The sequence below is a fragment of the Heterodontus francisci genome, chromosome 6 (genome assembly GCF_036365525.1).
Source record: "Heterodontus francisci isolate sHetFra1 chromosome 6, sHetFra1.hap1, whole genome shotgun sequence".
Lineage (NCBI taxonomy): Eukaryota > Metazoa > Chordata > Chondrichthyes > Heterodontiformes > Heterodontidae > Heterodontus > Heterodontus francisci.
This window is the reverse complement of record NC_090376.1, coordinates 103508599-103535181: the sequence shown is the minus strand read 5'-3', so window position 1 is coordinate 103535181 and position 26583 is coordinate 103508599. Positions and strand designations below refer to the sequence as shown.

The 26583-nt window shown below is 43.0% G+C and overlaps 1 protein-coding gene across 9 annotated transcripts in view; it reads left to right on the top strand.

The window, feature by feature from the left end:
* LOC137371471 (ETS-related transcription factor Elf-1-like) overlaps window positions 1-26583 on the top strand; it is a 179251-nt gene that overhangs the window by 95142 nt on the left and 57526 nt on the right. For 6 of the 9 annotated variants that reach the window (XM_068034120.1, XM_068034117.1, XM_068034118.1 and 3 more), the window contains one exon: window positions 13934-14105. In XM_068034120.1, the coding sequence (XP_067890221.1) occupies window positions 13934-14105 (172 nt within the window). Of the gene's footprint in view, window positions 1-13719; window positions 13809-13933; window positions 14106-22955; window positions 23013-25921; window positions 26002-26583 lie in introns of those variants that run through there. The other 3 variants (XM_068034123.1, XM_068034126.1, XM_068034125.1) reach the window with 3 other exon arrangements.

Below are 26583 nucleotides of genomic sequence, written 5' to 3'. Positions count from 1 at the left end.
CGGGAGTCTTGTTTCCGACCACAGAACCGCCTATCTACTCCCCTTACAATCGAATCCCCTATGACTATCGCCCTTCCACTCTTTTTCCCGCCCTTCCGAACAGCAGAGCCAGCCACGGTGCCATGAACCTGGCTACTGCTGCCTTCCCCTGGTGAGCCATCTTCCTCAACAGTATCCAAAACGGTTGTGGAGGGAGATGACCGCAGGGGACACCTGCACTGCCTTCCTGCTCTTTCTCTTCCTTTTGGTCACCCATTCCCTTTCTCCCTCAGCAATCCTAATCTGCGGTGTGACCAATTCGCTAAGCGTGCTATCCACGACCTCCTCAGCATCGCGGATGCTCCAAAGTGAGTCCATCCGCAGCTCCAGAGCCGTCATGCGGTCTAACAAGAGCTGTAGCTGGACACACTTCCTGCACGTGAAGGAGTCAGGGACATCAGCCGTGTCCCTGAGCTCCCACATTGAGCAAGATCAGCATAACACGGGTCTGAGATCTCCTGCCATTTTTAATCTTAAGCTTAACTTAGATAAATGAAAAAGGAACGACAAGTTTTTACCAATCTCACGATAAAAAAAAGAGAAATAGAAAAAGCCTTACCTTATCTACACACCGAGTCCTTTTTTTTGGTTAGAGGAGGAGGGCGGGTGGGAGACACTACAAGTGTGGTGTCTCTGGTTCAGAAACAGCCCAAATATATAGGTTCTTACTTACCCAGCAGCCCCCTGGTCCGCCGAAAACAAAAGGAAAATTAAGTTTAAGTTGAAACTGACCTTCACAGCTGATCACTCGCTCAGCACTCTCTGCTTCCGAATAAGCTGCTGCAATGAAAGGCAAGTTATTTTAAACAGCCCAAATATATAGGTTTTTACTTACCCAGCAGCCCCCTGGTCCGCCGAAAGCAAAAGGAAAATTAAGTTTAAGTTGAAACTGACCTTCCCAGCTGATCACTCGCTCAGCACTCTCTGCTTCTGATTAAGCTGCTGCTATATTTGAATGAGATCACCTCTCGTTCTTCTCAACTCCAGCAAATAAAGGCCCAGTCTATTTAATCTTTTCTCATAGGACAATCCCTCCATCCTAGGAATTAGTTTGCTGAATTTTTATTTCACTCTCTCCATAGCAAGTATATCTTTCCTTAGGTAAGGAGACCAAACCTGCACACAATACTCCAGGTGTGGTCTCACCAATGACATCTTTACTCCTGTACTCAAATCCTCTTGTAATGAAGGCCAACATACCACTTGCCTTCTTAATTGCTTGCTGTACCTGCATGTTAGCCTCCAGTGACTCGTGAACAAGGACACCCAAGACCCTTTGAAAGTAAACACTTCCCAGCCCCTCTCCATTTAAGAAATACTATTGTCATGCAGACCCCCACCTACCAAGAATGAGACATATTAATTTTGTCATATGAGCATTAATTTTAAACTGTTGCTGGAGTGAAGAAATGACTCGTTAGAGGTCACCAATTCTTTGATTCGAGGACATGTGCATACTAAGAGACAGTGCCTGTGGAGACAAAGAACTACTCTTTGGTCTAATTAACCCAAATGGATTTTGATCACTAGACATTGAAGGTGTAAGGAAGCTTGCATCCCAGGGTCTGTTAAGATAATAGAATCCACAAAGACAGGAGTGGTTAGGCCAGCTGGTCACATGTCTAACCGGCTGGTCCAGGCTTTTGAACTGGACACAGAACAGTTTGAATACAAACGGCAGAGTTTGCAACTGAAACTGGAACACGAAAGCCTCTCCTGGCTGTCTCTCTTTCTCTCGCTCTCTCACAAGCCACCGGACCCACGGAAGACGCGTGAACCTCGAGAGAAAAGACTCCTACATCGAAACAAGTTGAAGCGTGCAATGGGCCCCAACGAACAGCAAGATTTACTGGCAACCGAAGACTCCACATTGAACTTAAAGGACTGTAACTATAAATCCAGATATTGCCTCAACCTTTTCCCCTTTATGCTTTCCTACTTTTTCTGCCTCTATCTGTGTGTATGTTTATCATGTATCCATGCTAGCAGGGTCGCATCACATATTCGTAATCATTAACCGAATTAGAGTTTAAGATTAATAAACTTCCACCTTTCTTGTTTAAATCTAAGAAAACCTGTCTGATTTATTTGCCTTACAATTGGAACAGTGAACAAGGATTCACTGAGGGGGAGCTAAAAACACAGTATTTCTGAAATTAAATCCTGTTACTCTTAGACCAGGCAAAGGCTGAGAGGGAACCCCTTTCTTACCTGCTCGTAACACTATGCATTTCTGTTTTTCCTACCGAAGTGCATAACCTCACATTTTTCCACATTGTATTCCAACTGCCGATTTTTTGCCCACTCGCTTAGCCTGTCCAAATCCCCTTGAAGGGTCTTTGCATCCTCCTCAAAACTCGCACTTCCACCTAATTTTGTGCCATCTGCAAACTTGGAAATATTACATTTAATCCCCACATCCAAATCATTGATGGATTGTGAATAGCTGGGGCCCAAGCATTGATCCTTACCATGCCCCACTAGTCACAGTCATGGGAGTTAAGGGGTATGAGCTATAAAGGAAGGTGCTTGTGACCAAGAGACAGCCTTGCATCTGTCAGGACGAGACAGAACCCTAGCCCCTCAGCCAATGCCGGAACACTGCCACCCTCCCCATGTCGCGTAACCTGCTGTGCAGTTGCATCCAATCCTCAAGAAAGCAACTGGCATGGAGCACTCGCCTTGGCTGAACACAGGAGACCATTGACCCTCTTCTTGCACTGGCTCCAGTTGCACAGGGTGACCAAATGGTGGCTAACCTCCTTTGTGATCTCCACCCAGGCATGTTTGGTCAGCCGGGAAGACCTCTTGCCATTGCAAGGGAAGAGAACCTCCTGCCTTTCCTTTGCAGCCTGGAGGAGAACCTGCAGGAAGGCATCACTGAACCATGGTGCCACCCTGTGTCTTTGCTCAGACATCATCTTCTATGCTCCTTGAGGGGTGGAGAGTCCAGAAGACCTAGTCAAGCAAAGTTGTAGGCTGCACCAAGCTGACAATGCATCCAGGACAAGAGTGAATGCAGGGCTGCCAGGCCCTTAAATATGCTGCAGCACCTGCGCTGGAATCATCTGAGGCCATAATCAATGAATTGCCTCCTGCCTTCGCCACGTGATTGGGGGGGACCTGTGCCTCCCTCATGCAAATTGGGCACCCTTCGTGTGATTGCCGTGGGGTGGGCACCCACGTGATAGACAGTAACGGTGCCCTTTACTCGGTGGTGGGTTCATTAAACTCAGCCCATAATTTTTCTTGTCAGTGAGCTTTGGAAAAGTGAGTTTGGTAAAGTCGATAAACTGGTCAGTGACATTAAACATATCTTCCAGCACTGCCCTAGACACAAGCTTCGATACAGGCACCACATTGCAAATGTGGCTGACATGGTTGAAATTGGGGAAGTAAATATCATCCTTCCTCCAGAGCCAGTAATTGGAATTCTTGGTTTCGGGAAGTACAGTGTCATACTACTCAGACTTCATCTTAGAAAAGCTCACACTAACACTGAAAACACATGTTTTAACAGACATTGTGACCCTTCTACACGATGCTCAGCTTCATGACAAGGTTCAGTTGTTGCAAAGAATGCTTCATGACTGATGGATTTAATCACTTGGTTTGAATCTCAACACGTCACAATCCACAAAGCTTACAATAAAGTAATGGATGTCCTGTTCTGGGCTGAAGCACAGTCAAACAAATAACATGCTGATGACACTGAATTAAATGCCTGTGCTTAACAAGTGTTTTCTTGCATGGAAAAGAAGGTCAAACAATATTAATGCTACAGGGAAAAGTCAAGCAGTGAAGAAAAAGTGGCTCAGAGGTTTCAACAATTTTGTGCGGTGTTCCCAAAAGCTATGCATATCGTTAACCTCTCACCAATGCATGTGTTGGTGGATTTAAATTTGTTTGATGCAATTCCTGGCTTTGACAAGAACTGTAGGGTGAAGATTCCTGCTTATAAAAGCATTGCATAAGAGGCAGATTGGACTTTGCCTGTGCTGCAGTTTTGGAACTCTGGAATGCAGAATTCCCTCATCGCAATGCTAGCATGGCGCTGTCTAACAATCTCAACAAACTCTGTGGGTGCAGAGAGAGCTATGTCTAAACACGAACAAGTGTTCACAGTGCAGAGACAGGGAATGAAGAAAGAGACAGTTGCAGGTTGCTCCACGCTCATATTCAACCACTGACTTCAATGAGTGAAGAATGTGACCTCTTTATAGTCAGCTTTTTACAATAGTTTTTGAGTATACAATAAATGCCATTTGAAATCCGAAACCTCCCTTGCCTTTTTTGTTTTAAATATATCATTTCATGGTTTGTTGCGACACCATGAAAATTACGATTTAAGTATTTTTAAATCATGAAATTCACGATTCTTGAAATGCTGTGACCGTGAAATTTGTAATATTTCACCATGAATTTGGTAGGACCCTAGCAGACAGTTGCCAAGGGAGACGGATGGAGTCAGTGGCTAAAGTTTGTGTTGGGGACCAAAGATAAAGGCTTCGGTCTTCCCAATATGTAATAAGAGGAAATATCTGCTCATCCAGTACAGGATATTAGACATGCAGTCTGATAATTAGTGATCGTGGAGGAGTCAAAAGATGTGCTGGTGAGGTAGAGCTGGGTGTCATCAGTGTACGTGTGAAAACTGATATTTTTTCAGATGATGTCGTTGAGAGGCAGCATGTAAATGGGAAATAGGCGCCCAAGGATAGATTCTTGGGGAGACCAGAGATAACGGTATGGGAATGGGAAGCGAAGCCATTGCAGGTGATTCTCTGGCTGTGATTAGATAAATATGAATGAAACCAGGTGAGTGCAGTCCCATCCAGCTGGACAACAGTGGAGAGGTATTGTAGGAGGATGGTGTGGTCAACTGTGTGAAAGGCAGCAGACAAGTCGAGGAGGAGGAGGGACAATTCAATCTTGTGAAACACCTTGGGATCTTTTACAGTGTAAAATGTATTGTATAAATGTAAACAGCTGCAGTTGTATGAGTTTGAAACATAAGCGTTCAGAGCTGTGGAGACCTTCACTGCCACTGTGCAATGCTGCCCGTGTGGTGGATGTTGTCTGCAAGGCATAATTTAGCTTGTGACACAATTCAATCCCTGCCTCCCTAGGAAAACAAAACCTGCAAAGTCAGTTCTCAGGCATTCCCATTTATATGTCCCATGGTATGTAGAAACGACTGTGTTGGCAAGGGCAGTACAGCAGGCCCTTACATGTTCTAATTCTCTTTCAAAGGTATACTGTGTGGAACTTCCACAGGAGTTCTCCCTACCTACTGCAGTAACTTTGGTGGAATATTGGCAGGAATGGCTGTTTACACTGTTATAGCCAGGTGAGGAGGAGGTCTCAGGCTCTCCTTTCATTCCTTCTCTGGTTTGACTGCAACAGGGTTTATCCTTTTTTAACACAGTGGTTGAAGTTACCATCTCAGTGAGCACTTGCTCCTGTTCCTCTTATGTAATTGCAAAAGAACCAATCAGACAGGTTTTCTTGAGTTTAAACAAGGAAGATCTAAGTTTATTACTCTTAACGCTCTAACCTGGTTAAAATACTAAAAATACGCTGCATTCACAGACACATTCCGATGAGAGTTACACACACACAAATAGATTACAGAAGGAAAAGAGATTTGGTGGTTGAATTAAAGTCTGGAATAAATGGAATTTAAATACAGTTCTGAGTCTAATAATCCTCAGCTGAAATTGTATTCCTGAAGTCCTCACTAGGACATATGCACGGTGGTGGGCTTGCTTTGCTCATCTTCCTGAAGGCAGAAGAGAGAGGGTGTTGATTCTCATCCCCTGGTTTCTGGCTGTGATGGTCTGTAGGCTTAAGGGTGTTGCCAGTCACAGCCAGATCTTCTGTTGTTTCTTTCTGGGGAGAGAGAGAGAGAGACAGCTGCTTTGTTGATGGCTTTTCAGTTACTCCAGTCTGCTTTCTGTGTGACAAAGTTTACAGTCTGTCCGGAGCTGCGCAGGCAGCTGTCAAGCCTCTTTGTTGTTTTAATCAGGTTTTTCTCTGAACTCTTCTCTGAAATTCAAGATGCTACATCTCAAGCTGTCCAGTCACACTTGGAGGGGGTTGGCTCTTTCAAAGTCAATGGGTGTAGATGGCTTTGATGACCATGTTGAAAAGGTCATTCTAGGTAATTTAATCACTGAGAGCACCCCATTGTTCTGGCCAGGCTGGATGAGACTTGTCATCTCCAGTTTGATCTTTCGGTGATTCAAATGTAAATTGCAGTGGCCATCTTGGTTGCCAGTTTTTTTTTAAGTTACTTGTAGGATTTCCATTAAAAGTCTAATGCACAGTTACAACTGATGAAATTAATATTTCCCCTTTGACATATAGGGTTTTCATGGCAACACCTTTTCTGAGTGTTTCCACTGATTCTCAGTCAGAGTTATGGTAGTAGATCAGGTTAGCTTTGCAAAGATCCTTCCCCATATAATTTTACAGCACAAAGTGGCTATTCGGTCCATTCCACTAATGCCACCTCTCTGACCGAGCTATCCACTTCTCCTCTGCCCTTTCGCATGTATTTTGCTTTGGTGAGAGGACTGCCCTTCTGTTAGGATGTTTGCTTTAAACAACCATTAAAGTGCAAAGATTCCTCAACTTAAGTGATACCATAGTCACGTTCCCATTCTATACAATACTGTATCATTATCACAGGAGTAAGGAGGAGCACATTGGTACACTTACAATCAACGGATGCATGACTCACAATGTTCTTCATGTGTACCTCTGCATGACAGCACGCTGGATTACTTTTAATGTTGATGATGCTGAAGCCTCAGCAGTCTTTCATTCCTTCCAGTAGTCCCTCACAGCAACAATTTTGCATATTCCCTTGTTCAAAAGTTAGCTCTTTGTTGTAAATATCAATCAGACAAAATGACTGATGTGAGTTGATATATCCTACAGCCTGTTAGCAGGAATGATCTTTATTGGCAATAGGCTCAGTGTTTTACAGATTATGGGCGATGATGGTCATGGAGTTGCTACTGCAGGACTTTGATATTGTGACCCTGGCTGGATATATTCCCTGCCTCTATTATCTCTCTGTCAGTGTCACTTACCCGATGACAACATAGAAACATAAAAATTACGAGATGAAAAAAGACAGAAGGTTCATTTAGTTCACCTTCGACTGGCCTGGTAGTCACATGACACAGTGATAATGGGGTTGTTAACTAATTATAGGAATCAATCTTTGTTAATTAGTCTACAGCAGACCCAGACATGTCATGAGGAAAATCCAATTAGTTGAGAGCTTTACGAACTATAGGTCCAAAGTTAACTGTTCCTTCCAAGCATGGTACACTTACCACATGCCATGCCTCAATTTTTCATATACTGTATTCTAAAATATTATTTTTTGAATGAAACCTATTTAACTTCCATCAATACTACCTACTTCCATCATCTCCCTAGTGAGTCATTAATTGACCAGTTGCTCACTGAAATATTTGAATTTTACCAGGGTTTTGGCAATCGGCTGGGAGGTGGGAAGGCTGGCAAAATGGTGTGGGAAGGTGTTGGACTGGGGGGGGACGGTGCCCAACATCTTCCTGCCACCATGCCATTTTGCCAGTAGCAGGAAAGGTGGCAGATTGGCCGTTCACTGGGAGCCCAATTGAGCCGCTTAAGTGGCCAATTAAGGCCCATTTCCTGCCTCCATGGGCATTTTGCCCACATCTGGTTGGGGGGGGGGGGGGGGGGGGTGGTGGTGAGGAGACCACTCAATGAAGCCTGGTGGCCTCCCAGCAAACTTTGTGGGGGGCGGTCCATTAAGGGCACTCCCTCCTTTAGGGGCACTCCATGGTCTACAAAGAAGCCCCCTGGCCCCAAAGGCCCCCCTGGGCAGCGGCATTGCCTTCCTTCAGTAAACCCCACCCCACAATCACCAGGGATTGCCTGCCAGGCCCCAGCTACCCCCAGTCCCATTTGGGCCTCTGAGGATGCCTTGGAAATGAGGTGCCTTCTCCTCGCAGCTGCTGCCTTAGCACTGTCCACTGCTAGGGGTGGTGCTGCTGTGCTGCCAACCCTCTGATTGGGCCAGCAGCTCTTGGAGGCGTGCAGCCATCCTTAGTTGGGACAGCGGCCCTGGTGGCAGACAGTTAATTGACTACTGCTGGCAATATGCCTCCCCGGGTCCTGCCGCCAGCCTAAGCTGAGTTGCCTCCTGCTTTCGCCCTGGCGGCAGTACTTCAGCTGTCCCTGTAAAATTCTGACCATTCTTTCCGCAGATTAATTCTGAATATACACTTCTTCAAGCACATGTAATGTCCTTTGGGCTCTATTGTTCTAGACATGAAACAACTTGTCATGGTCTACATTACTTAGTCCCTTTAGAATTCTGAAAACACCAATCATATCAGTAAGAGGTGTCTGAGTTGCATCTGCTTCAAGGTGTGACCACATGAGCTGAACTCTACTTTCTATATATTGGAGAGACTCCTGAAATAAGGTGCAGCTGCTGCCTGTTGCGCCCATTAAACTATGTACTTTTGATGCTTGAGAGCTGAACAGTGCAAAAGCTTTGGTAACATATTAGTTTCAACAGCATATTAATTTCAATGCCATGTTAATTGGCAGTAATCGGGTCTGTAATTTAGTGTTAGTAATTGACTGTACAATACATTCTGTATAAATTAGTTCTGGGCAGTCATGAGTAATTTCTTTCTTGAACATACAGTGCTTATTTTGTAACCTATCATGTATATGTACTGTACAAATTAATATCTAATCATTGTGCGTAACCTGATATTAATAAAACTATAACCGTATGTTCTTTAGAAATTAGTATCAGTGATCTAACATAATATACAGTACAGCTGATGCAATACCCATCTGCTGCCTGCTATTAATGTTTGAATATACTTATGATGAAAGGCACTATATGAATGCAAGTGTTTCTTTTAAATTAATATCTAGTGTTATATGAGTAACCTTTTCTGAATAGTTGACTGGTATCATATTGTATATAAAGAATGCTCAAATATCCAACGGGTTCTGATGGCACTAAAAGAAAATTCATCATCTGCAGAGGACACCCAATCAGGGCTAAATAATTGTGAAGTGGGATTGGTTACAATTTTCTACAATTTTGCTTTCATTTGGGGATCAAGGAAAGTTGATACAGAGCTTTCATTTAGGAGATTAAATGAGCCAGATCATGTCCATTATAGGTTAGATTCAATGTGGTCTGTTCAAGAAATGGGCTTGATGTGCCAAATGGTGTTTTCATGTCTCACATTTTCTCATTTTTTACACTAACAGTCTGGAATCTAACACTGTAGTACATCAATGACTTGAGCTGACCTCATAAACTGTCAAAATGAAATTCAGGTGGTTTGTCAGTGTCACCACAAACCTAAATTGTTTCATTGTTTTTGGACCTCATCCCAGACCATGTTATTCAGTGTGATGTGTATGTATATATTATAGTATGTAAATCCAATGTCATATTATCTTTTTCCTTATTTTGTTTTTGCTTGCTTTCCAGCAGTGTATAAGAAACAATGGTGAGCATTAGTTAATTGTGTAGCAAGGGATTAGGCAAGAAGTAACACAGATTAATTTACTCTCTGATAAACTGGAATAATATGAGTGCTGTATATTATTGTACTTGTGAATAATTTGGTATTATATTAATTACAGCATGCACAGTATTATTTATCAATCACGTGTGTAATCTCTCAGTAATTTCATGTTCACCCAAAGCAATGACAAAGTAAGTTTAACAGAGAGATTGCTATCTGATATTTCACCAACTAGTGACTATCCTTTTTGGGGGTGGAATGGCAGGAACTAAGCAAGATTATATTTGGGGGTCAGATTGGCTTCAAGGAGGCACCGTTGGATTGGAAACTTGTAGTGGAGTAAATCCTCTGTGGCAGACTTGGTAATTTGATGTCTGAGCCATGCAGTAACCAATTAAAGCTTCCCTTTCATGAAACGCACTTTTATATCCAGTCCTGTCTTCTAATTTGTCTTTCTTTGGAGCGTTACACATGTTACACTCTGATCTTCTTGCCCACTTAACATTCTCACAAGTCTTACTCAGCCAGTCATTGGTACTGAAAAGGCCACGGCTTTTCTCTGCAAGAGCTTTTCCAATTACTGTTCCTCCAGCTTTCATTAGCTTTGCTGCTATGTGGAAAGAATTGTATAACACAAATGGAGAGCCCTGATATAATAGAATGACTGATATAATGCCTGAAGAACATTTATTTTCTCTCTCTATCCCAGTAATGTGCTGCCCACAGATGGCCGCTCTCCAGCCTGTTCAATGGAAGAAAAGATGGCAGCGAAAAGGTTTTGCCCTACAGCTGACCATTTATTCAGCTGTCTCAGCCGTTATCTCTTGAATTCCCTCCCAAAACCTCTCCGCCTCTCGACCTCTCTCTCTTCCTTTAAGATGCTTCTTCAAATCTAACATTTTGACCAAACTTAGATCAACTGCCCTAATATCTCCTTTTTTGGCTCAGTGAACATTTTTGTCCCATTACACTCCTGTGAAGTAGTGGAAGGATTCACCGGCTGATTAAGAGCCTGACAGGTCACAACATGAATGCTTCTTCTTTATATCAGCTACTATATTATAGTAGCTGTATACAGCAGAGAGATCGACCGTTGACATGCTGTTCTCCCTTCGTCAGATACAGGGGAAATGCCGTGAACAACAGATGCCCCTCTACATTGCTTTCATTGATCTCACCAAAGCCTTTGACCTCGTCAGCAGACGTGGTCTCTTCAGACTACTAGAAAAGATTGGATGCCCACCAAAGCTACTAAGTATCATCACCTCATTCCATGACAATATGAAAGGCGCAATTCAACATGGTGGCTCCTCATCAGAGCCCTTTCCTATCCTGAGTGGTGTGAAACAGGGCTGTGTTCTCGCACCCACACTTTTTGGGATTTTCTTCTCCCTGCTGCTTTCACATGCATTCAAGTCTTCTGAAGAAGGAATTTTCCTCCACACAAGATCAGGGGGCAGGTTGTTCAACCTTGCCCGTCTAAGAACGAAGTCCAAAGTACGGAAAGTCCTCATCAGGGAACTCCTCTTTGCTGACGATGCTGCTTTAACATCTCACACTGAAGAGTGCCTGCAGAGTCTCATCGTCAGGTTTGCGGCTGCCTGCAATGAATTTGGCCTAACCATCAGCCTCAAGAAAACGAACATCATTGGGCAGGATGGCAGAAATGCTCCATCCATCAATATTGGCGACCACGCTCTGGAAGTGGTTCAAGAGTTCACCTACCTAGGCTCAACTATCACCAGTAACCTGTCTCTAGATGCAGAAATCAACAAGCGCATGGGAAAGGCTTCCACTGCTATGTCCAGACTGGCCAAGAGAGTGTGGGAAAATGGTGCACTGACACGGAACACAAAAGTCCGAGTGTATCAGGCCTGTGTCCTCAGTACCTTGCTCTATGGCAGCGAGGCCTGGACAACGTATGTCAGCCAAGAGCGACGTCTCAATTCATTCCATCTTCGCTGCCTCTGGAGAATACTTGGCATCAGGTGGCAGGACCGTATCTCCAACACAGAAGTCCTCGAGGCGGCCAATATCCCCAGCTTGTACACACTACTGAGTCAGCGGCGCTTGAGATGTCTTGGCCATGTGAGCCACATGGAAGATGGCAGGATCCCCAAAGACACATTGTACAGCGAGCTCGCCACTGGTATCAGACCCACTGGCCGTCCATGTCTCCGCTTTAAAGACGTCTGCAAACGCGACATGAAATCCTGTGACATTGATCACAAGTCGTGGGAGTCAGTTGCCAGCGTTCGCCAGAGCTGGCGGGCAGCCATAAAGACGGGGCTAAAATGTGGCGAGTCGAAGAGACTTAGTAGTTGGCAGGAAAAAAGACAGAGGCGCAAGGGGAGAGCCAACTGTGCAACAGCCCCGACAAACAAATTTCTCTGCAGCACCTGTGGAAGAGCCTGTCACTCTAGAATTGGCCTTTATAGCCACTCCAGGCGCTGCTTCACAAACCACTGACCACCTCCAGGCGCGTATCCATTGTCTCTCGAGATAAGGAGGCCCAAAAGAAAGAAAGAAAAAGAAAGAAAGATACAGCAGCAGGGTTTTATGGGCTCCCACAACCCTTCCAATGGGAGAGGAGGAGGCTCACACACACCCACTGGCTATGAATATCCAGCTGGATGTCTACACAGAATTCAGAGCTGGAGCTTCAGTCTCTCCTGGAGGCAGGGATGCTGCGCTCTCCATAACATAGCTCTCCAGAGAGGTGTGGACCTTGAAGACATTGAGGCCTTGGAAGGAGACAATTCATCAGGAAGTTGCAGGAGTGGGAGGTGAGAGAGGAGGAGGAAGAGGATGCAGACCGACATGATGCAGAACAGTGAGATCTACAAGACAGCACCTCTGGCAGTGTAGCATTGCAGTGTCTGGGAGTGTCAGCCTAGATTATGCACTCCAGTTTCTGGAGTGGGACTTGAACCCACAAACTTCTGTGTTAGAGACAAGACCCAACGATGACACCACTCTACAAAATCTCTAGTTTCAAATCACAAACAAGAGAAGCAGAAGGTCGGCGCTCACTCCTGGCGTGACATGTAACTTTAAATATAGTTGTTTGTTTTCTCCCCCATCCTTTAAAAGGGAATGATGGCCATGATTTTACCTTTTGGCTTTAGGCTATTGCTCCTCCTCATCCTTATTCCCTTTATTCTAATATAGATACCAATTCCAGGCTAGAAGTTAATTATTTGTCAAATTTGAATATTAAAATACCATTGCAATAGACTATTACATTTTAACACAGGAGCATAATTATTTATTCCCACTTTGCATACTTAATAGAAAAGAGAGAGTTTTTAGTCAATTGCAAAGGAAGGAAAGTACAGCAAAAGCTTTGTTATTTGGCATGTGCCGGACCTGAGAGGTGGCAGATAATCAAAAACTCTGGTTAATCAAGAGTCGTGTTAACAAGGCAATACAAGGCAATAGTTTTAATTTTTAGGAGAAATTATTACATGCACTTAACAAGAAGATGTACAATACAGAAATGTTGAGGCAGTAAAGATGCATAGAATTCTTGAGAAACAGCAAATGTAATGTTTAATTACACTAAAGCGCTAGATGTAGAAGGTGATGGAGAGATAAATCGTGATACTGCGTAAGCACAGCTGCTGGCAGAACCACTAAGGTGACTATCAGCAGCATCACTAACTATGTTTTCGACATTGCTACACCAATCAGCTGCACTTAGGAAAACTCGGCAATGGGAGATGAGCCTTGGAAGATTTTGGAAATAATAGATAATAGAGCTTTCCAGTTGGTAAAATGCCAGATAACCAAGCTTTTACTGTAATTCGCTTTAAGATCTAGTGCTGATAGATAAGGAGAAGAAACTGCGCTTTGAAACTGGCACAGGTAATCAGGCCCCTTGACCAAAAACTGGTTGGCTAGCTGAGTCCCCATTGGCTCTGAACATTTCTTATCATAACAACTAGCTTCATAGATATGACCACTTGACATTGACGGTGTTTACATAGTAACAGTGACTGGAATTCCAACCGCATCTTTGGTGTTTGCGATATATTTCAGTGTGTCAATGTTTAACTTTTTAATGAGTGGTTGGAAGGAATCATTATTAGCTGGATTTTGTATTAGGGGGACTGCAAAGCCACAGGCTCTAGGACTCGTGTCCTCTTATTGCAGCAGTAGGATCGGCAGTACTGCACTGCAGTTACAGAACCTACCAACCCGGTATGGGCAGAACTGTTTTTAGACAGCCAGTCCACTCCCACAGTGTTGTCAATAATGATAAGGATGAACTTAAACTTCAAACCAGAAAACTTTCAATAACTCATCTGTTATTTTGCTTTCTGCAGCTTGGCAGCCCTTGTATTTTCCCTGCTGTCATTGTGGAACAAGTACCCAATGCAGACCTGCTGCAGGACTATTCTGGTCTTGTTTGTGATGAGGAAACTAATGGAATGATTAATGACAGTTCACTGGATGTCGTTGAAGAACAGGTTATTGGAGAGGACATCACACTTTCAGGTTGGTTTATTCTCCTTTTGTATTAATGTTGGTTGATACCATTGGGATCAGTGGGAAAGGGTTTACACCAACAGCAAGAAATGTAACAAAAATCAAAAAAGACAATATTGGAATATAAGGAAAATGAATGAAGTCACCAAAGAAAAATGTGACCAGAGAAAATAAAGAATGAGAGTGACTATTTGGTAGCAACAATGAGGAGAGGCAACATAAACAAAATAGTCTGATTTTCAAGGGGGTTCAAGAAAAGAGAAGCCTGGGGGTGTGCATAAACAAATCTTTGAAGGTGTATATTGTATATTAATTGTGTTTAATTATATGCAGGTGGTAGGCATTAACTGAGGATTCACTTGATCCCCTTATAATTGTAGGAATATGAGATGTTTGCTTGTAATGTATAACTCTGTAAATAAATATAAAAGTGTGTAAAGATTTGTTCCAGTTGTATACTTCATCAACCGGCTTTCTGGAATATAACAGGCAGGACAAGTTGATAAAGCAGTTAAAGAAGCATACAGGATCCAGGGCTTGATAAAAAGAGGCATAGAGTACAAAAACAAGGAAGTTATGCTAAACTTTTATAAAACACTGGTCAGGACCAAGCTAAAGAATTTTGACCATTTCTGGGCACTACACTTTTAGAAGTGTTTCAATGACTTAGAGAGGGTGTAGAGGACATTTACTCAAATGGTACCAGGGATGAAGCACTTTGATTATATGGAGAGACTGGAGAAATTGGGGTTGTTTTCCTTAAAGCAGAATAGGTTAAAGGGAGATTTGATAGAGATGTTCAAAATTGTGAAGGGACTTAATAGAATAAATAAGGTGAAACTGTTTCCAGTAGCAGAAGAGTCAGTAACAAGAAGGCACAAAAGAACCAGAGGTGGCATGGGGAAATATTTAAAAAGTGAAAGGATGATGTCAATGAGCAATCAATACAACGAAGTAAAGAACTTTTGAATAGGGATGGGCATGGATGAGGGCTTCAGCAGCAGAAGAGCTGAGGCAGGGGTGGCAATGGGCAATGTTATGGAGGTGGAAATAGGCGGTCTCAATGATGGGTTGGATATATGGTTGAAAGCTCGGTTCAGGTCAAATACGACACCGAGGTTGCAAACAGTCTGGTTCAGCCTCAGATAGTTGCCAGGGAGAGGGAGGGATTGGAGTTTGTTGTGGGGATTGAAGGCAGTGGCTTCAGTCTTCCCAATATTTAATTGGGGGAAATTTATGCTCATCCAGTGCTGGATTTCGGATAAGGAGTCTGATAATTTAGCAACAGCGGAAGAGTTGGAAGGTGGTGATGAGGTAAATCTGGTTGTCGTAAGCGTACATGTGGAAACTGCTGATGTGTTTTTGAATGACTGTGCTGAGGGGCAGCATGTAGATGAGAAATAGAAGGGGTCCAAGGTCCAGAGCTAATGGTGAAGAGTGGGAAGAGAAGTCATTGATAGTGATTCTCTAACTACGATTAGATAGATAAGAATGGAACGAGGCAGGTGCAGGCTGACCCAACTGGATGATGGTAGAGAGGCTTTGGAGGAGGATGATGTGATCAACTGTGCCAAAGGCTGCAGACAGGTCAAGAAGGACGAGGAGGGATAGTTTTCCTTTGTCACAGTCACATAGGATAGCATTTGTGACTTTGATAGCTGTTTTGATATTGTGGCAGGGGCCACAATCAGAAACCTGGTTGGAGTATCACCAGAGACTGCAATATATAAATATCCCAGAGACTGCAATATAAAGAGTATCACCAGAGGTAGCAATAGAATAAGTGTCACTAAAGGCAACCATATAAACAGTGCCACCAGAGACTGCAATATAAACAGTGTCATCAAAGACTGCAAGATAAACAGTGCCACCAGGGACAGCAATATAAACGTTGCTACCAGGGACAGCAATCGAACCAGTGTCACAGAGACTGCAATATAAAGAGTACCACCAGAGGCAGCAATATAAACAGTGTCACCAGAGACAGTGAGCATTTGCTTTGCTAGCTGCATGTGAATTGAATCACAGAATCACTGAATCTTTATAGTGTAGAAGGAGGCCGTTCGGCCCATTGTGTTTGCACTGGCTCGCTGAAAGAGCAATTTCCTCAGTTCCATTCCCCTGCCTTCTCCCCATAATCCTGTACATTCTTCCTTTTCATATAACTGTCTAATTCCCTTTTGAATGCTTCAATTGCATCTACGTCCACCATGTTCTCAGGCAGCGCATTCCAGACCTTAACCACTCACTGCATAATTCCTCGTGTCACTTTTACTTCTCTTACCAAATACTTTAAATCTGTGCCCTCTCCTTCTTGATTCTTTCAAGAGTGGGAACAGTTTCTCTCTATCTACTATATCCAGACTGCTCATGATTTTAAATACCTCTGTCATGCTCGGCCCCTACCTGTCAAGAATGAGGCACATTAATTTTGTCAGGAACATTGATTTTAAACTGTTACTGGAGTGAAGAAAGGACTTGTTAAACAGATCAGCCGTGACTGGAAAAGACATTTGCGTATTAACAGACGGTGATTGGAAGGACAAAGGACCATTCCCTGACACACTCAACCCACAATGGACCTTAATCACCAGGTGTTGTGTGTAAGAGGAGCATTCCAGAGACTGCTAAGGTGATACAATCCAAGACGTGATCAGACCAGTTAGTCACATGGCTAACCTGCTTGGCAACCTGGGTTTTTCTGAATTGTACAAACAGTTTGAACTCAGCGTGTCTGTTTGCTTCTGGACTGAGAAGATCTCTCCTGTCTGCTCCCATCTCTTTCTCACAAGCTTCTGAATCCACTGAAGACACATGTACCCCAAGAGAGAAAAGTCTCCTACAACGAACAACGTTTAAGAAGAATACTGGACGCCAACAAAAAGCAAGATCTACCAACAATCAAGGACTCTACAGTGAGCTTGAAGAACCATAACAAAAACTCTTCAGATATTGCCACAAACTTTTCCACTTTATTTTTCCTCTCTTTTCTGTCTCTATTTGCATGTGTGCATCATGTATGCATGCTTGCATGGGCGCGTCGTGTATCCGTAGGCATTAACTGAATTTGAGTTTTAAGTTTAAGAGATTTAAACTTTTCTTCTTTAAAACTAAGAAAGCCTGTTTGTGCTGGTTTCTTTGCCTTATAATTGGAAAGCGGTGAACAAGGATTCACCAAGGGGGAGCTAAAAACACTGTGTGTTTAAAATTAAACCCTGTTACGGTAAGACCAGGTGAAGGCTGAGAGGGACCCCTAGACGCCTTTCTTACCGGGACGCAACAGAAATTTGGGTGCTAGTGTATTGAAATCTACCCACAGACAAACGAGAGAAATTGGACATGGGAAGCCAAATTGTTCCCAATCATAAAAAGAGTGAGATTTCAATACAGGTTTTCTTATGGTTGTGTGTGCTTGAATACTAACATGTCTGCAACTGAAGCTAGCAGTTCTCAAGCCAGGGTGAAGTAACTTGGGATAATTTAAAAGCACTGTCTCTGGAGGAGTTGAGGAAAATGGCTGAGCAGTGTGGGATCACTGTAATTGGCAAGGCTCGGAAGTCTGAACTCCTAAGGCTAGTGGCCAACCATTTTTCCCTCTAATCTGAAGAAGCAGAAACAGGATTAGAAGTAGATCCTGACAGGGTATTACTAGCAAAGCTACAATTGGAACAAAGGAAACTTGAATTAGAGGGAAAAGAGAGAGAGAGATAGGGAAAAGAGAGAGAGAGAAAGGCAGGGGTGGGAGAGAGAAAGAATATTCCCGAAGGAATATGAAGAGAGAGAGCTGTAGCGGCTTGAGTTAACCAGGGGGCGACAGAGTAACCCCAGTGAAAGCATGGCCAATATGGAGGTGTGTAATTCAGGGCTAAGTACAGAATTGTTAAAACTAGCTCAACTAATTTCCAAAATTCAATGAGGAAGATGTAGAAACACTTTTTGTGTCCTCTGAGAAACTGGCACAGTAGCTAAAGTGGCCAGCTGAGACTTGGCCTCTTTTACTACAAAGCAAGGTAACTGGAAAAGCCCTGTTGCCAGATGAGAGTTCATCAGATTATGAACTGACAAAAAATGCTATCCTCGAGGCAAATGTATTAGTACCCGAAGCCTATCGCCAAAAGTTTAGAACCCTCAAGAAGCAAGCTAATCAAACTTATCTGGGGTTTGAAAGAAGTAAGCAGCTGGTTTTTGACCAGTGGCTAAGGGCTCTTAAAGTACAGCTCAGCTATGAGAATCTCAGAAGTAATTCTGTTAGAGGAATTTAAACACTCTCTCCCACTCTCCATAAAGACCCATTTAGAGGAGCAGCTGGTCCAGAGAGCCCGGCGAGCAGTTGTTCTAGCTGATGAGTTTGCTTTAATTTATAAGTCGGTATCCCAGGGGAAACCCTTTCTTAATCACCCCCACAAATCCGAAAAGGACAAACGGGAAGGTGATAGGAGCCCAAGGAGTCTTGGGAAGAAAGGAAAGTTAGGAGACCCAGGGAATGAATTAAATGGATTTTCCCTCGCTGTGGCTCAGCAAGCTGACCCAGTATTGCGTGACTTAGCACAGGCTGCCCAGTATGACAGTGAAGCAGATGGAGTCCCTGATTGCTACTATTTAAAGAATGAGGTACTGATGAGGAAATGGAGTTCTTGTCACGGACTTGAGAGCAAGGAGTGGGCAGTATTTCACCTGTTAGTGGTGCCGCAGAGATACCATAAAAATATTAAGAAGGGCCCACGAGACTACAGTGGCTGTACATGCCAGTATATGAAAGACCAAAGTCCGCATAAGACAGCGGTTTGATTGGCCAAAACTCCACAAAGGTGTGGTGGAGTACTGCAGGAGTTGCCACATGTGCCAGGTTGAGGGGAAACCCCAATCTACAGTGAAACCTGCACCCGTAAGTCCTGTACCGGTGTTAGGAGGACCCTCCAGCAGACGGCTGGTGAACTGTAAGTGACCCCTGCTGAGAACAAAAGGGGACAGGCAGGCAGAAGGCTGGCAAAAGTTTAGAAAGAGAAGGGGAAAAAGTGACCAACAGGGCAGATTAAAGGAAGTCTGGGAGGAATCCTGGATGAAAACCCCTACTGTCCAGTTAGCCAACCCCGAATAATGTGAAAAGTTAGATGCAACATTCCCCTACGTAAATGCAGACATGAGAAGCACCCCACCAGAGTTGCTAACAGCATTTACAGGAACCCACAGAAACAAAGAAATACCCCCAGAGGGCAGAGTAACCGTGAGGGTGATGCCTCACCGAGTTGAAATGCCACAGGGGAGTGCAGTAGAGTCTGCACAAATACCTGCAGGCAGGAGTGTCCTCAAGGACAAAGGGGAGATTAGTAAAGAATCCTTCCCCACAGTCGGAAAAAAGAAAACCATCCATCCCCCTAAAGACAAAGGCCTTTGCATGAACCGGCAAAGCACTGAAGGAGAGTTCAGGTTAGACACACCCAGTACTGACTCCTGGGAAAAACAATTACCTCAGCAGGAACAAAGACCCAAGACATCCAGGGAAATGGGCAACCTGAAGAGAAACTTCTCCAAAAAAGAACCACATGTTTATTGGGATGCCAAAAAAGGAATGATTTTATTAAGTTTTAGGATTTGTGAATGAATGAAAGAAATGCATGTTTTTTTCTGTATCTTAGATTTTCTCTCGACCCTTTTAATGAAATGCGCTTTTCTCAAATCGCATTTAATTCCACTGGGTGTGGAGATATCATGCTAGGCCCCCACCTGCCAAGTATGAGGCACATTAATTTTGTCAGGAACATTGATTTTAAACTGTTATTGGAGTGAAGAAAGGACTTGTTAAACAGATCAGCTGTGGCTGGAAAAGATATTTGCATATTAACAGACAGTGATTGGAAGGACAAATGACAATTCCCTGACACATTCAACCCACAATGGACATTGATCATCAGGTGTTGTGTGTAAGAGGAGCATTCCAGAGACTGCTAAGGTGACAGAATCCAAGACGTGGTCAGACCAGTTAGTCACATTGCTTGGCAACCTGGGTTTTTCTGAATTGTACAAACAGTTTGAACTCAGAGGGTGTCTGTTTGCTCCTGGACTGAGAAGATCTCTCCTGTCGGCTCCCATCTCTTTCTCCCAAGACTCTAAATCCACTGAAGACACATTAACCCCAAGAAAGAAAAGTCTCCTACAGCAAACAAGGTTTAAGAAGAATACTGGGCCTCAACAAAAAGCAAGATCTACCTACAATCAAGGACTCTACAGTGAGCTCGAAGAACCGTAACAAAAACTCTTCAGATATTGCCTCAACCTTTTCCACTTTATTTTTCTTCTCTTTTCTGTCTGTATTTGCATGTGTGTATCATGCATGCATGCTAGCATGGGCGTGTCGTGTATCCATAGGCATTAACTGAATTAGAGTTTAAGTTTACCTTTAATAAATTTCAACTTTCCTTCTTTAAAATTAAGAAAGCCTGTTGTGCTGGTTTCTTTGCCTTATAATTGGAAAGCAGTAAACAAGGATTCACCAAGGGGGAGCTAAAAACATTGTGTTTAAAATTAAATCCCGTTATGGTAAGACCAGGTGAAGGCTGAGAGGGACCCCTAGACACCTTTCTCACCGGGTTGTAACACCTCTATCAAATCACCTCTCAGCCTTCTCTTCTCCAAGGAAAACAGTCCTAACTTCTCCAATCTGCCTTCATAACTAAAGTTCCTCATCCCCGGAACCATTCTCCTAAATCTTTTCTGTACTCTCTCCAATACCCTCATGTCTTTTGTAAAGTGCAGTGCCCAGAACTGGATGCAATATTCCAGCTGAGGCTCAACTAGTGTCTTATACAAGTTGAACATAACTTTTTTGCTCTTGTACTCTATGCCCCTATTAATAAAGCCCAGGATACTGTATGCTTTATTAACGTTCTCTCAACCTGTCCTACCACCTTCAATGACTTATGCACATATACACCTAAGTCCCTCTGCTCCTGCACCCCCTTTAGAATTGCACCCTTTATTCTATTGTCTCTCCATGTTCTTCCTACCCAAATGAATCACTTCACATTTCTCTGCATTGAGAATTAAGCTTTGCAGTTCCTACTGTAGAGGTCTGCACTGCAGTTTTACACACATTGCTCTGTAAATACCTTCTTCAAACACTGGTTGTTTAGGGACAATGAGCTGAAAATGAAGGTAGAAATTATGTTTTAAAAATATTTGTGGATGGACCAGGTTTCCACAGACAAATATCTGTGTTTCATTTTGATGTTCTAAAATTTGTACATAGTGGAATTGGTGTCCAATACTGAGCACTTGAAGCCAATGGGCAATATTTCAGATTCACTTCTTGATACAGTACTGGTAAATTAATAAGCCATAATTATTTGACCCTAGACATTTAAGAACCCAGGTCATCGTCACTGAGATTGCGATTAGTCCAGTGACAGGGGGCTGCATCAGTATTCAGCATTGATAAGCGTACATCTTGTTGGTTGAACCTTAGTGCTTCTTTGACACAAAATTTTAATTCTTCCATTTCTCTTTCTGTTGTACTTTATTCAAGATTTACAGTGTTAGTCTGCACGTACTGCAATGAGAGACCACGCGGTATCAGTAACAGTCAGAGTATTAGCTGATACAATATTCTAGTTTTGTTTTAACCGCACTCCATCCCTAAGCATTTTCGACTGATCAACCATCTTGGTAACAGATAGGATTCGTAACTGCAACACTACTGTGCCTCTCAAATGAGTGCATTAGTTGGCTATTCACCCATCACACCATCACAGATCAAGGGGACTCCAGGCTATTGCAACTGTTAGATTGGTTCAGGATCTTTTGTTGCAGGTAACATAATCTATATATTAGCCTGCAGCTAGACAGTAAAACAGCACTGAGAACAGGGTAACCAGAGGTGCACAACGAAGGCTCATGTCTATCTTTTAAAAATGCTTATTTGTATTTGTGAGTAATGTAAGGAACAGTTTTTATTTGAAGCTCTTCCACTCACTTAATCTGTATCATGAAATATGGGAGATCTGAATTATAGCGCATTCTGGGTTGATGACCCATGGGTTCAATGACACTTCAACTGATTTTGAATAAATTACATTAAAGGAAAGCTATCCTCCCCAGAAAATGTATTTGCAAAGGATTCTTTGTGGAGAGAGAAAAGCCAGGTGTTATTTTTTTTATCAATGCCATCATAGACAACTGTTAAACGGCACACAATTTCATATTGCATTTTGGAAGCCATCTTTTTTTTTTAAACAACAACTTGAATTTATATATAGTGCATTTAATGTAGTAAAACATCAGAATAAGGCAAAATTTGAGACCAAGCCAAAAAAGGAGATATTAAGAAGGTAACTAAAAGCTTGATCAAAGAGGTAGGTTTTAATGAGTGACTCAAAGGAGGGGAAAGAAGTTTAGAGATGGAAAGGTTTAGCAAGAGAATTCCAGAGCTTAGGGCCTAGTAAACTGAAGGCATGGCTGTCAATGATGGGGTGAAGGAAGTGGGAGATTCAAAACAGGTCACAGTTAGAGATGCGCAGAGTTCTTGGACGTTGCAGGACTGGAGGTGGTGATAGAGATAGGGAGAGGCAAGGCCATGGAGGGATTTGAACACAAGGATGCGAACTTTAAAATCAAGGTATGGTAGACCAGGAATCAATGTATATCAGCAAGGCACAGTGGGTTTGGGTGCAAGTTTGGATATGGGCAGCAGAATTTTGAAAGAGCTCAAGTTTATGAAGGTTGGAAGATGAGGCAAAGGAAGTGAGAGATGCACAAGAAGCCAGAGTTGCAAACATTTTTCTTTCTAAAGTTAACTGCCATTTGAGTATAATTACATAAATTTTACATACTATCGTGATTGATTTCAGGGCTCCAGGAAAAGAACAGTGGAGTCCGATAATTGGAGTCTAATTGGATAGATCATTCAAAGAGCTGGCACAGGTACAGTGGACCGAATGGTCTCCTGTGTTATATGATTCGAGGCTTCTATGACATTAACTCTGCCTAGTCTTTGTTCTGTTGACAATACTAGAATTTTGTTTCTGCTGCCTAAGGTTGTAGTCATACCAGCAGGTTGAACGCACAGGTGGTTTTCTGGTTTGGATCTCTGGCTCACCTGAGCACAGATCAGAAAATTCTAACCGCACTGTCTATAGGTTACAGTCCAGTGAGATCTGTGGGCAGTGTGCCAGTGACTCTGTGATTCATGCCTGCAGTGGTCCAGGAACCTTGCCACCAGAGAGGACTCAGATTGTCTACTCTACCATCTTCCTTTAATTTCAAGCCATTTCATTGTGGAGAATTTGATTTCAATCTATAAGAGCTGACGCACATAAATTGCAAAATTGCTGTACCTGTGGCCTGCACGATATTTTCCAATAGCAAATTGCAATTGATGATCAATAAATTTCAGGGTTTATCTGTTAGATTTTAAAATTGTGCTTTTCATCAAGTGAGTCTCAACACCAAAGGTACTTGACTCTCGAATTTCTGTAGTTAAAAGCATTTAATAAGGAAAGGAAAAATATGGGTGCTGGTATTTTAGCAATGGTTTACTCAGCTACTCATAGAATTGAAAAGTATGTTTAATCTTTGCACAAGTTAGTTATTTATAGAACTGCACTCCTAAGTGCTAATTTAGTCACTGACTTAGAACATTCCTAACACTAAAACATTGTTGCAAAATGTGGAGGTTCCTCTACCTGATCCTCATGGTCTGAATCGTATCCTGTAGCAATGTGGTGAGGTGATAAAAATCCCGAGTGCTTCCTAATAAAGTTGCCCAAAGATACTTGCATTGAAATAGGCCTTTATCATCACTAAACATTTCACATTCAATCAATTCATTTTCTGAAGTGTAGTCACTGTTGCTTTGTGGCAAATGTGGCAAGCAATTTGCGCATAGTAAACTTCCACAAACAGCAAAGGAGACAAATGACTAGTTAATCTATGTTTTTTGATATCAGTTGGGGAAGGAATTGTAACCAGATCATAAGAACTAAGAAACAGGAGCAAGAGTAGGCCATACTGCCTATAGAGCCTGCTCCGCCATCCAGTAAGAGCATGGCTGATCTAACTCAATTCCAGTTTCCTGCCCTATCCCCATATCCCTTAATTCCCTCAGTAGTGATTCTATTGATCTCTATCTTGAATATACTGAAGCACTGAGCATCCACAGCCCCCTGGGGTAAAGAATTCCAAAGATTCACAACCCTCTGACTGAAGAAATTTCTCCTCATCTCAGTACTAAATGGCTGTGCCTTGTCCTGAGACTGTGACCCCAAGTTCCAGACTCTCCAGCCAGGGGAAAAAGCCTGCCAGCATCTACTCTGTTAAGCCCTCTAAGGATTTTATATGTCTCAATGAGATCACCTCTTATTCGTCTCAGCTCCAGGGAGTAATCTCTCCTCACAGGACAACCCTCTTATCCCAGCAGTAAATCAAATGAACCTTCTTTGCACCCCCTCTAAGGTAGGTATATCCTTTCTTAGGTAAGGAGACCAAATCTGTAAACAGGTCACTGAAAGAAGTCCCTGCCCTTCTTCAAATAGTCTCATAAGGCTTCATATATCAATGTAAGCAAGCAAATGGGGCCTTTATTTTAAGATAATAAGAACAGAAAATGCTGGAAATACGCAGCAGTTCTGGCAGCATCTGTGGAGAGATGTTTCAGGTCTGTGACCTTCCATCTGTCCTCTCAGGTGGATGTAAAGATTGCATGGCACTATTCGGAAAAAAAGCAGGGGAGATTTCCCTGATATTTTGGCCAATATTTACCTTAACTAGCATCAGGAAAACAGATTATCTGGTCATTACCACACTGTGTTGTGTAAGATCTTGCTGTGTGTAAATTGGCTGTGGTGTTTTCTGCATTACAACAGTGATGCTTCAAGAGTATCTCATTGGCTGTTAGGTGCTTTGGGACATCCTGAGGTCGTGAAAGGTGCTGTATAAATGCACGATCTTTCGAACAAAGAATTTTGCACTTTTTCAAAATAGCGTTTTACAAACATTTGGAGGGAGATTTTTTTTTCATCAGTTGCAGATTTTGAAAGAACATTTACATGGCTCAAATAATCAAAAATATAGTCCGAGTGAAATATTTTTCTTGAAACAATTACAGCACTTAGCCAGACATAGTGCTGAAATGTTAGCTATTTTTCAAGCAAAGTCAGTCACATCATTTGATAATTGGTTGGAATGATCTGAAATAAAGGGGGAGAGTGGGACAGACAAGTGTTTCTGTTGAATGTGTTGTTCCCCACTCAATATTTGGGTAAGTGGGCTCAGGGACGATGGTTAACTCTGATGGGGAATGCATGGGCTTTTATTTCACTGCAGTGGTCAGGGTGAATACACAGGTTCGGAGAGGCAAAGGTGAGTTATTCAGTGAGCCTGCAGCAGCCGCCTATTGAATGCTCAGGGACCCCGCCTCTCCAGGAAGTGCCGATGCACCGACTGCTCTGCACATGGATCGACCTTTATCCAGGAAGTCTAGCAAAACATTGGCGCCGACCATTGCACCCAGCGCTGGAGGTGGCTCTGCTGCAGCCTGTTCATGGCCTCCCACAACCAGGGGGACGGGCTTGCAAATGTAATGATGAGGTTGCAGCAAGCAGTTGGCAGGAGGGGGCTCATTGCCCCCTTTTGCTGCATATTCTCTTACAGGAGCAGTCGGGTGAGTTGGAGCTTAGTTCTCTTTTCTCCCACCCCCCTCCTTGTTCCAGAGCTTCGGTGTGCTGCTGATTTCCGGATTGTTTCCCCCTTTGCTTTGACCGAGGAAGACTGCACAATATCTGGAGTCTTGCATTAAGAATTTCTGCTTTCTTATTATTTTGGGGGGTGGGGAGGGGAAGGAAGGGGAGGTGGCTTAAAATGACCACTGCCCTTTATGAGGGACGTAACCAGCTGGATCTGTTAATAAGAGCAGGTAAGAGCTCAAAGTGGAGGGAGGGGGCGGGCGGTGATCCAGCTTAAACTGTCCTGTAAAATAGGGGAGGGGGTGGGGAACCATCTGGGAATTTTGAGACCAGGAAGTTAAAGGGCAACAAGATCAGTGGCAGGTTTGAGTGAACGTGCGATATTAGTGTTGGATTTAATGAGTTAAGAGTGAAAGTATGTATTTATTTGTGTATCTGTAGTACTTAGTGTGTAATGGGTGAGAGTATAAATTTACTGCAGTGCATTTGCAGAATTTAGTCTTTGCCTCAGACTGGTCCTCAATCAGCAGTACTGCCACCAACCAGTTCAGCCCTGTGAATTCTCATTCAGTGTTATTTTCAGACATTGCATTATTAAGAGGACTATTTCTTCCAGACATTTTGGACAGTCACCCTGTACCACCAGTACCTTATTCTCCCTTTTTTTAAATTAGCTTTGTGTTGCATTTAATTTACTTTCCATCCACATCTGGAATCATCAAATGTGTTAATTTGAGTTAAATACCACTTACTGTTTACTTTCATACACTGTTCAACCCAAGCTTTAGAATTCCCACCCAAAACCTTTGCAT